General features: G+C 41.6%; 1 protein-coding gene across 1 annotated transcript in view; it reads right to left on the bottom strand.

Annotated features, from left to right (window-relative positions):
* Positions 1-2804: 2804 nt before the first annotated feature.
* TEC (tec protein tyrosine kinase) overlaps positions 2805-12242 on the bottom strand; it is a 110680-nt gene continuing 101242 nt past the window's right edge. Inside the window, exons 14-17 of the mRNA XM_006872672.1 lie at positions 8606-8670; positions 5413-5531; positions 5174-5331; positions 2805-3586 (exon numbers count right to left, since the gene is read on the bottom strand). Of these exons, the coding sequence (XP_006872734.1) occupies positions 3503-3586; positions 5174-5331; positions 5413-5531; positions 8606-8670 (426 nt within the window). The 3' untranslated portion in view covers positions 2805-3502. The remainder of the gene's footprint in view (positions 3587-5173; positions 5332-5412; positions 5532-8605; positions 8671-12242) is intronic.

Genomic DNA, 12242 nt, shown 5'->3' with positions numbered 1-12242 from the left:
ACTTCATCCCATTGGAAAGTAGAGTAAAAAAGGAACAACTTTAATAAAGGCGCAAAATATCAACACTACCAACACTGCCCTTCCTATTTACTACCTTAAACATTGTATTTGGCTTTCTAAGTGGATCCTTTTTGGGTTTTGTTTTTTTTTTTGCTTCACTTTTTGCCTTAGCTATGCTTTTGAATAGGTGTCTGGGTGGCACAAGCAATTTGTGATCACCTGCCAACCGTTTGAACCTACCCAGCAATAATAGCCCAGAGAAAAGGTTTAGTGCATTGCTTTTGTAAAGATTGTTGTTATTGTTAATGTCAAGTGCCTTTCAGTTTGGTTCCATGTGTAGGATTTCTGAGGCTGTACGTCTTTGTGGGAGCAGAAAGTCTCATCTTTTCTCCCGTGGAGTGGCTCGTGGGTTTAAACTGCCAATCTTGTGGTTCACAGTCCAGGGCTTATCGTACAGCACCACTGTGTTCCTTTGTAAAGATTATAACCAAGAAAACCCTAGAGAATAGTTGTGTTCTGTAACACATGGGGTGTCTATATAAAAACTTGGTTGTTTTTAGTGAAAGATTTCTAAGAAAGCATTTACAAATCGTGTCAGGTACTATCTGGGAGCAGAAAAGTAGAGAAACTGCTAGGACAAAGGCTATACGTTTCTTTCACTATCCTGAACACCACCTAGCAAGCACTTAACAATCTCATGATGAAAAGGGGGGAAAAAAAGGACAAGGAGTAGGAAAGCTACTTGTTGTTGTTGTTAAGTGCCATCGAGTCAGTTCTGACCCATAGCAACCCTGTATAGGGTTTCCAAGGAGCAGCAATTCAACTGGCCTTGTGTTCAGCACATTATCCTGCAATGCCACACCAGGACTCCTACTAAATAAGGAAGGAAGTAGAAAAACATGATTATGATATCCCGGTGTAGCTAGCTCATAACAAACTTCTTGAATGAGCTATATAATTCAGTTATGAGGTGTGTGTATGTTTTTGTGATAGGGAGCAGTTAAACAGGAAGATGAGGAAGAATGTGGCAATGAGATTATAGCAGGACTTAGGGCAAATATGGTATTTTCTTTCCACTACAGGGAACACAAAGGAGCTCTGGTAGCGTAGTGGTTACGAATCGGGCTATGAACCACAAAGTAAGCAGGTCGAAACTACCAGCTGTTCTGTGGGAAAAAGATGAGGCTTTCTGCTCCCATAAAGATTTATAGCCTCGGAAACCCTGTACAGAGTCGCTATGAGTCGGAACTGACTCCACGGCACACAACAACAACATAGGGAACACAAAAGGGTAAGAAGCACAGGCTTCAACAGATGGGGTGTCTGGTGCACAGATCCAAAACTGGCAAAAGTGGAAAAGGGGTCCTCCCAGCCACAGTGGCCACAGAGCAGCCAGCTAAAACTTTCATATGCACACAATGTTCCACAGCATATGAGAGACCACAGGAACTCTCCAGGAAGGTCCAATGTCTTCTCTGGCTTCCTATGTCACAGTCCAAGAGTAATGTGCTATTGATGATGGACTATTTGTCACTGGGTCACATGGGGAAAAAACAAAGGCTTCAAGTCGGAATCTTAGTCACAAATTGTAAGGGTCAGAGACCCACGCAAACAAAGTCAATAGCGGGCTCCATTGAGAGGCTATCAGAGACCATCTCGTGAATCCAGGAACCAAAGCTCAGCCAGGTCTCCTGAAAAGGAACTGGGAGGCTGCTCAGTACACCACTCCCTCTTTTTCTATTGGTAGCTGCCTTAGTTTGTTCTGTGCTTCTCCTGAGCACCTCCTCTATTTTCATCTTTCCCCAAAAGGCTCCTCTGTAAAATCACAGTTTGTGTTTCATGCCAACTGGAACTTGCTCCTGGGTCTTCCTTGCAGTGGGGCAGCCTTTGTTGATTACATCACCAGATCCTTCAGCTCCTCCAGCATCCAGCATTCCTAACAATATAGCAGCTGCGTCCTGACACCAATTCTCGAGTTAGAATCTGATTGATTTCCCTACTTCATTTAATTTTCTACTCCATCCCAAATAGCTGTGGACAACAGGGCAGGATCATTTAGCCCAACCATGTGTACTGTCCAGTTACTGTCAAGTCTATTCCAATGCATGATGACCCCGTGTACATCAGAGTCAAACCATGCTCCAGAATAGAAACCCAGAGTTGAACAAGGGTTTTCTGGTTTTTCAGAAGTAGTTCACCAGGACTTTCTTCTGAAGAGCCTCTGGACTCAAACCTCCAACATTTCAGTTAGCAGTTGAACACATTAACTGTTCACACACCAGGAACAAACCCAGCTGTCTTATCTAGTCAATTCTAATTCATGATGACCCCATGCACAACAGAGTAAAACTGCATTCCAAAGGGTTTTCAATAGCTGACTTTTTAACAGTAGATTACCAGACCTTTCTTTCTATGTGCCTCTGGGTGAACCTGACCCTCCAACTTTTCAGTTAGCAGCCAAGCACATGGACTGTCTGCACCACCCAAGTACTCCCTCTTAAGCTCCCAGGTATTCCCAGACATACCCATTCATCAGAGTGAGGTATAGATATTAATAATAGGATGGTTTAGAATCCTACCACTTCAGTTTGTTTTGTTGTTAAGTACCGTGGAGTCAGTTCCAACTCATAGTGAGCCTGCACAGGGTTTCCGAGGCTGTAAATCTTTACGGAAGCAGAAAGTGTCATCTTTCTCATGCGGAATGGCTGGTAGTTTCGAACTGCCGACCTTGAGGTTAGCAGCTCGATTGGTAACCACTACACTACCAGAGCTCCTCTTCAGTAGGAAACACTTAATCCCCAGAAGAAAAGGTCTGACACTGGTAAGGCACAATCACCAGTCCTAAGAAGGTCAGCTGACATTACAGAATTGAAAGTTTCAATTAAAAGACAATTCAGGTTTTTTTAATAAATATATAACTTTATATATTATATATTTACAATATATACAGCATACACATATTTTTCAATGTAATACTAACAGTAGTCTTGAAAACATAGATGTTTTCAAAACAAAACATTGGTAGTTATCCAAGATGGGTTCTTGATTCATCCAGAACCCACATTCTAGACAATGCCCCAGGCCCAGATTTCTGCAAAAGTCAAAGGGAGGAGAGGGATTTCTGGAACCTGACTCTAATACCCTTCCCTTTCCTAAACACCCTGGTTCCCCACTGGCATCAGCTAACATGGCCCCATGTTAGCTCCAATCAGCGAACCCAGGAACCTAGGCATAGTGTCTGGCACATAATGGGCACTCAAGTGCCTGTGGAATGAATAAAAGTGAGTGCTTTTAATCACCACTTCTCAGGCAGCATTTCTATAATCTGGAAGGTTCCATTTCAGTCTTAGAGCTCAAGTTGGTCTGGAAGAAAATGCTTTGGGTATTTCCATATTACAAGTCAAACAATTTGTACATTCCAGTGCTGAATAAATTAAAAACCACAAAATGTCATTTCTTCCTCGTGCTTTTGAATCTGGGAGCCACTGGCCACAACAGTGCTTTATCTTCCAAAAGTTTCTTCACACTCGACTAGTTCGTCTATTGTGCGTAGCAAGTCTTCAAAGGACGGCCTTCCCTCTGGTTTCTATAATTGAAAATCAAAGAGAAGCTGTGAGTTCCAGAATCTGTTCCAAAGTTTTCTCATTGCTCAAACTCGCATAGCATGCCATAGCGAAGCACTCATTGCTTCAGGACTGGGTGGCACAAATGGCTAAGTACTTGGCTACTAACAAAAATGTTGTCATATCTACCCACAGTTGCCTAGAAAGAAAGTTCTAACATTATGCTTCCAAATAGTCCCAGCCTTGAAAACACATGGAGGCTGATGTCTTCTTAAAACCAAACAATAGGTTAGCTTAACTAGTACAAGATGTCTTCTTGAGCATTACACTCTTTTAAGAACTATCTGTGTGAGATCAGATTGGCAAAAGCAGTTAGAAGGATCAGCTAGGAATCTTAGGGGGAGTGGAGTTTATGATAATGGAGGAGAAATAACCCAGAAAAGGCGGGTAGGTAAGAATGGTTGTAAGACTTGAAGAATGTAACTGGTGTCACTGAATTACACATGTTGAAACTCCTGGATTGGGGTATGTTTTACTCTGCATATTTTCATCAACAACAAAATAAACATTTAAAAACCCTGTGGAGGGCAGGTCTACTCTGCAACACATGGGGTTGCCATGAGTTGGAAATGACTCCACAGTAACTGGTTTGGTTTTGTTGGGTAAGAATCTTTACCCAATCTCAAAGCAATGAGTGCTGCTCTGTAGCAGGCTGTTGGCATTTACAATGAGAAACATTTGAAATGAATACAGCTCCTTGTTTCCTGCCATATCCAATCCTACTCATTCATAGTGCCCTTCCAGCCACCCTATGGACCCAGCTTCACTTGCCACAAAAGCCCTCACATGAACCCTCTGCTTTCTTAGGCCAAACTCTGCTCTTGTGCACACATACTTACCCCTGCCTCCTTATTTTTGCTAACGCTATTGTCTTTTCCTGAGCAACACTTCCTGTCCAGGGCTGCCCATCTCAGTGTTTTCGTGAGTCATCCTAGCAAGTCACTGAGAGCCTGGGCTTTCGAGTCGGACAGGACTGCTGCTTGGTAGCTAAGAGGCCTTTCATGAGCCTTGGTTTTCTTATCTAGAGTGATAATAGTGAAAATACCTATACCTCAAACAGGTACTTTGATAATTAAATCAGATAATAAATGTAAAGGACTTAGTACAAGTGGGTTTGGTCTCTGATATCGTCTCTGAAGAAATCTTTCTATGCATGGGTAAGGAAAACCTACAATAACAATAAGAAAAGAGAGGTCAGGAAGCTGGAGTCTAGAGAACGAAATCTTCTCAGGTGCAAGTAATACGTCAGCCCTAACAACAACAACCTCTCCAGGCTTATTCCCTGAGTCTCTAAAATCAGGTACTCTGACAAGTGGGAGTAAGGCAATCACCTATATCTACTGAATTAACTACTGGCACTTTCCTCCTCTTCAGAGTCTTCTTCCCATTATTCAGAACAGAGGTGATAAGACTGGCTTCCTACCTAGGATTGCACGCTACTCAACATCCAGCCACTCAATAGGCTATAGAAATTGTACACTACCCATTCCCAAACCCAGATCCCTAAATGTCTTAGAAGTTCAAAATGAATGCACAAAAAATATTTATACCTCCTGCCAACACCTCAGCATCACCTCATATACATATTTGGATGCCAACTTTGGTCGGTAGAGTCGGTGACCGCGAGTAACCATGGTGACCACTTCATAGTTGGTGTTTTTTTCAAAGGGCATTCTGCCTTCAGTGAATACTTCCCACATTAAGACCCCTGAAAAAGGATAAGTATTAGACAATGGTGTATGTACTTCTTTGGAGTAGTCTTGAGGAAATATGGACCATAAGGACATACCAAATGACCACACGTCCGACTTGCTGCTGAAGCGGCTATAATTAAACACTTCGGGTGGGCACCACTTCACAGGAAATTTAGCACCAGAAGAGCTTGTGTACTGATCATCTAGAACATACCTAGGGTGAGACATACCATGGGGTTATACCTCTGAGGCACAATTTGTATTTTGTACATGTTCTTTCCTTTTTTTTCTTGCTTAAATAAAAAACACAGTTGACTGGCTAAAGTCCAACAAGCATCCGGTTAAAGCTAACTGTTTACCTCTGTGGCCATACCTGCTGATATCCAACTTCCTCTCAGCTTTCTTTAAGTGCATGAGAAGGATGCATCGCAACAATAATATCTGCACTTTCATTTCTCTCTGTCTCTTTAAATAAAGCAATAGAGGCAGAATGCAATCACGGTTTGCAAGCTTTTTTTTATAAACAAGTTTTGTTCTTGAAAACAAAAGTGTACCACACAGCCCAATACATAAAGCATGTAAAGCAGAAATGCTCTAAAGGAAGTGGCGCAGAAGGTCTGGAGGCATTCCGTGACCTGCCCCTTCCACACCCCCCAATTCTACAGAGCACAATTTGAAAATGACAGCATGCGAAAAAAAGCAAATGGCAAAGCACTGCATGTAAACAAATGCGTACACTTGTATACACTATGGCATGCCTTCACCTCACCACACACACCACAGACTCAAAGAAACACTACATGTGTTTGCTATGTAAGGACACACGTAAGCTGGCACCAGGGTTACCCTTGGTGAGAATCCTTGATGAGGGGTGATGGATATGGAACTTCAGTCCTTTCTATAGGCTTTTCAGTACTTACAAGAGGAATCTGTTTATGTGTTATATAGTCATTTGCAGTTAATTTCCAATAGCTGCCTTTAAAAAAAAAATTACTCAAATAATTGCATGACAATGTCGGGGACTCAGTACAAAAGGAAGCTGCTGGCTGGCAGGCAATGCCACTAGGAGCGGGATCAAACTGTCTGTCAGTGTCATAGGAGCCTGAATTTGCTGCATGAAAGAGAGATTGAAGCAAAAGAGCAGGGGTTGAAGCACAAACACAGGTTGTTCAAAGTCAAATATATGAAAATCCAACATATGAAAAGGAAAGTTGGGGTCTGCCTTGGCTCAAGGAAAGAACATCTTCATACAAATTAAATTAAGATGACTGCAATTTATGGCGACCCCATGTGTGTCCGAGAAGAACTGTGCTCCAGAGGGTTATCAGTGGCTGATTTTTCAGAAGTAGTCACCTGGCCTTTTTTCTAAGGCGCCCCTGGAGAAACCCAAACCCCCAACTTTTGGTTCAAAGTCAAGCATGTGAACTATGTGGACCACCCAGGGCCTGCAATAAATAAAGAGCATTGGTAATTAATGCTTTGAAAGTCAGGAATTCTAACCTGGCTTGGTCTGAGCTTCCCTATTAGTTCAATTTGGCCCTGTAGAAGCCAGCCCTTGTCTGCCTTCACCATTCATCTCATACGCTGCTCCTCAGCCAGTCAACGGACAACCTTCAGTTCCTTGTGCTGGCCCAATGGTCCCCAACTTCAAGCTTTTCCATTTGATACTCCATCCACTTGGAATATTTTATCCCTACATTTTCACCTGTCTACTTCCTGTCTTTTGCTCTCCATTCAAATATCTCCATTTTAAACAGGCCATCCCTGGCCCATATCCATCACTCAGTGTCAACCTCCCCAAGGTAAATCTATTACAGGAGTTAGTCAATTTTTTCTGTAAAGGGGGAGACAAGAAATCTCTTCAGCTCTGTGGGTCGTACAGACGGTCTTGGCTACTGGTCTCTGCTGTAGAAGTGCGGAAACATCCACAGACAACACATACATAAATGAGTGAGATTGTGTCTCAGTGAAACTTAAGTCACAGACACATTTGAATTTTCACATGCCATAAAATTTTTTTCTTTTAATTTTCCTACTTAAAATATAAAAAAAATAACCTTTTTGGTTGGCTTACTTACAGACAGTACAAAAAGAGGTAGTGGGCCACATGTAGCCCATAGATCCTTGCTCTATCTCATCATCCTGCGGTCCACTCCCCACCCACACTCCACATGCATCACTTTCTGGTTAAATGAATATGTTCTTGGGTATTAATGTTGATCCCTCTTTCTGAATGTAAGCTGTGTGTGGGCAGGGGCTCAGATGTCTTGCTCTCTGCTTGATCCCGTCTAATGCTGTGCCTTGTACATGCCAGTACTGACAAGGGCCGTCGAGTTGTTTCCGGCCCATAAAGACCCTATGTAGGGCTTTCGACGAGCAGCTAGGAGGTTTCAACCTCTGACCCTGAAGTCCAAACCAACCTTATAGTCCAGTGTTTAGCCAACAGTGCCACACCAGGACTCTGTACCTTGTACATAGAAGGCATCCAATTATTTATAGATAAATGGATGGATGATGGATGGACAGGGGGAGGTGGGAAGGAGATAAACAAGGACAAAACAAACATTTTTCAAAACCCCCACTCTCCAACACTATCTATTAAAATTACAAAAGTTAGGAGAATAAAAACATGTAGATGTGGATACACTAAGAACTTTACCCTCACACTTCTGTGACAAGATCCCACACAGGGAGAAAAGCAAGAAGAGAATGCATTGAAAAGGCTATACTGCCACCTAGTGGAAAGAGTTATTAACCAAGTATACTTGGTTACATTAGTGATTATATTTACTGATCTCAGAATAGTTAACATGATTTCTTTCATTTGGGTAAGCATTATGTCAGTTCCAATTATCCTCACACTTATTCATTCATCAAGATTATGTGAAAACCACCTAAAACCACAAAATGGAGCAGGAGTAACAATAATTTCTCAATGCAGTTTATCTGGGAAAAAGCTAAAGTTAATAGGAAAATGAATCAGTTCAGCAAAGCACTTTCAAAATATTGATAATTTTAGTACTTGGTATAAAAAAATATACTAAGAAGCAAAAAGAAAAAAAGTCAAATGTTGTTTCCCCTACACAAAAATGCTGGCTACTACTAATACTTTGCTAATGGAGTAAACGATGTAGTTTCAAAATGGCTCTTAAATGGTCATCAGAGGAAGAGGCTGATACAAACTTCTGAGGAAAAGTCATGCTGTCTTTACTTACTAGGGAAATGCCAGAGTTTCCCATCAAGTTTATTCAAAATTGTTAGACAATGTTCACATATACTCAGTCATACCTGGCCATTCCAAAATCCGATACTTTCACAACACCTGCTTCATTTACCAGACAATTTCTGGCAGCCTGGAAGACAAAATTCAGATGATATATTAGTTACAAAGTTCATAATGCACAATACAAACAGAAATATGTAACATCTAGTGAATGTCCTGGTATGTCACTGTAGGGTAAGCGCAGGACCACAAATCGGTTTGAACAGCCGCTCCTTGGGAGCCTTATGAGGGGCTATGGTTGGAACCAACTCGATGGTACTTAACAACAACCCATATTAAATTTACTGCTAACCAGTCAACATGTTCAGAGTGCGGAAATGTTGTCTTTAGAAACTATTTTGCCATCTTCAGAACTGCCTCTGATGCACCTGGTAAAATAATGGGTTGAAAAAAAGGTGGGGAAATTCTCTGTAAGAAATGCTCTACACAAGTTCTGTTAGGCGAGTCAACCCCAATTTTCCTTCTAGCCCTATTCTTACTAACAGCCTGATTTTCATATTGGTAATGATGACATTTTTTGAAGTCTGTAGTCCAGGTGCTCATTTGGCAAGGGGAACAGCACACCACCATCAAGTAATGGGCGACCAGTCTTTACTCAATGGTTTTGCGTCGTGATTAGTCATCTTGATCTCAAGCAGTCGAAAGAGAAGTAACAGAGAAATAGAGAGTTGTCGTTTGTGACATTTTTAGTATATTACAATATACCAAATTGGTCAAATAAAATTCCGGTTTATTTTCTTGCTTTGCCCATTTCTTACAGTTGCAGAGCTCAGAAAAATAGTTTTGCAAGATATTTCTCAGGAGAAAGATGTGCTATTTCAAATTCCATGACCCATAGGCAAAGACCTATTTTTCTTCCTGACTGCTCAGAATTCAATTTCCTTTCTGTGGCAATTCCACATATCTGTGGCACTTTCTTGCTGAATGTAGTTAGAGAGCTAATGTGTATTCCTTCTTGCCTCCATCTTCCTATGAAGATATGCCACAATGTTGCCATTTGGTGGTCAACAAGATTTTTCACCAGCATTATAAAAGACAAGAGCATTAGAATCATCCTCTTTAGAAACAGACTAAATGACTCCCTGAAATTTGAACACCCTGACATTGTGATATGCATAAATCCTTAAAGGAAAGATTGCTGCTGTTGTTAAGTGTTGTTGAGTCGGTTCCAACCTGTGACCACCCTGTACAGAATTTCCAAGGAGCAGCTGGTGAGCTTGAATCACCAACCTTGTGGTTCAAAGTGGCTTTGCAGTCTAGCACATTAACCCACAGCACCACACCAGGACTCATATAGCCCCTTAAAACAATGATTTCTTAAAACATATGAATAGAACTGTTTTGCATTTTCAAAAAGATTTTTCAGGCTCAAAATTGGCTCTGAAACATCTGCTGTGTAAAGCAGATTCATGTAGCATAACCAAAAATTGCAATTTCAGAAGAGGCAGTCAATGAAGCTTGAAGTTGGGGCCAGAAATGTTTTCCCTCACATCACTTGATGACCCTCTTATATCCCTCACCTCTTTCCTACACACAAGACTGCTGAGTTTCCACACACACATCCTGTCCCTCTCTCTCACACTGGGCAGTAAAAGTTGCTGTAGTTATGGCAGGGCTATGGAGTTTCTGGTAGCATAGAGGTTACGAATTGGGCTGCGAGCCCCAAGGTCAGTAGTTCGAAACTACCTGCTGTTCTGTGGGAGAACGATGCGGCTTTCTGCTCCTGTAAAGGTTTACAGCCTTGGAAACCCTGTGCAGGGTCACTATGAGTCGGAACCAACTCCACAGTAGTTAACAACAACAATAACATGGAATCTCTGGCATAACATATACTGCCTCCGGAGCCATAGCATTTGGCATGACAGTGGGAAGAAAAGCCAGTCATCTCCAAAGCCATTTGCTTTATGTCCATAAGTTTGGGGTTAGGGTTCTTTCTACAGAAAATTTGGAAATCTACTTGCAGTAAACTGGGTAGTCACATATGATGTGGTTACAACTGCCACCATGCTGCAAGCCTCAGTGATCATGAAGTAACTTATGACAAGTCAATTGCTAGGAAATGACAAGGAGCCTGTAGAGTTAAAAGACTCTTGACTTTGACACCTAATTCTACTAACTAGTAGAGCAACCTTGAAGAACTTCCTTAACTAGCCTGAACTTCAGTCACCTCACCTGTAAAATGGGCATTAGATGGACTGAATTGTGTCCCCTCCAAAGATAAGTCGAAGTACTAACCCCAGTACCTGTGCATTGTGACCTTGTCTGGAAATAGGGTCATTGGAGATGTTAACAATTAGGGTCACATGAATGAGGTCATACAAGGACAAGGTGGGTCCTACTCTTATATGACTGGCATCGGTATAAAAGAGATCATACACAGACACACAGAAATGAGGGCCATGTGACGAAGCATCAACAAACCAAAGAATGCCAAGGATCTCTAGCTGTGACAAGATGCTAGGAGAGACAATGAAAAGATTCTTCTGCAGAGCCCTCTAAAGGAATCAACATGACTGACCTCTGAGTTCTGAATCGTGGTTTCCAGAACTCTGAGACAATATATTTCTGTTCTTATAAGCCATGCAATTTGGGGTATTTTGTCATGTAATAAAATGGGGATTAGTAAACTATTTCTAAAGGCAAACCTATTTCTGGAGTCATGGTGCAGTGCTGTAGAATAAGCACTGGACTTCTAGCCACAAGGTTGGCAGTTCAAACCCACCAGCTGCTCCTTGGAAACCATATACAGGGTTGCTATGAGTCAGAACTGACTAAATGGCACTTTAACAACAACAGTAATAAGATTTTTTAAGACTTAGGCCTACTTACTTCACAATGGTACACATTTAATGTACAATTTATACTTTGTTGTTGTTGTTAAGTGCCGTCGAGTCAATTCTGACCTATACTGAACCTGTATAGGGTTTTCAAAGAGCAGCCGGTGAGCTTGAACCACCGACCTTGCAGTTCAAATGACTTTGCAGTCTGATGCATTAGCCCACAGCGCCACACCAGGACTCCTCAATTTATACTTATGAATACCTTAATAATATCAAAATACTAGCAGAAATGATATAAAAATACTAAACACATATTCAAAATGGAAAATTTGAATGTTTACGTATTTGTTCAGTCAATCCTATGTTGTTGTTAGGTGCTGTTGAATCATTACTAACTAACAGTGACCCTATACACAAAAATATGAAACAATGCCTGATCCTGCCCCTTCCACGTAATTGTTGTTATGTTTGAGCCCATTGTTGCTGCCACTGTTTCAATCCATCTCATTGAGGCTCTTTCTCTTTTTCACTGATCCTCTACGAAGCATGGTACTTTTCTCCAGGGACTGATCCTTCCTGACAACACATCCAAACTACAAGACATTCTGGCTGTACTTCTCCCAAGAAGTTTGTTCTTCTGGCAATGCATGGCACTTTTTATTGTGCTAACACAATATTTTAAATGCATGGATTCTTCTACTGTCTTCCTTATTCATTATCCAACATTCATATGCATATGTTGTTGTTTGGTGCCAACTCATAGGGCCCTTATGCACAACAGAACGAAACACTGCCCGATCCTGGGCCAACCTCACTACTGTTGCCACGCTTGAGTCCATCAATGCTGCCACTTGGCCAGTCC

Source organism: Chrysochloris asiatica, unplaced genomic scaffold (genome assembly GCF_000296735.1).
Source record: "Chrysochloris asiatica unplaced genomic scaffold, ChrAsi1.0 scaffold00209, whole genome shotgun sequence".
Taxonomy (NCBI): Eukaryota; Metazoa; Chordata; class Mammalia; order Afrosoricida; family Chrysochloridae; genus Chrysochloris; species Chrysochloris asiatica.
The sequence above is the reverse complement of the archived record's forward strand: the minus strand, read 5'-3'. Positions and strand labels throughout refer to the sequence as shown.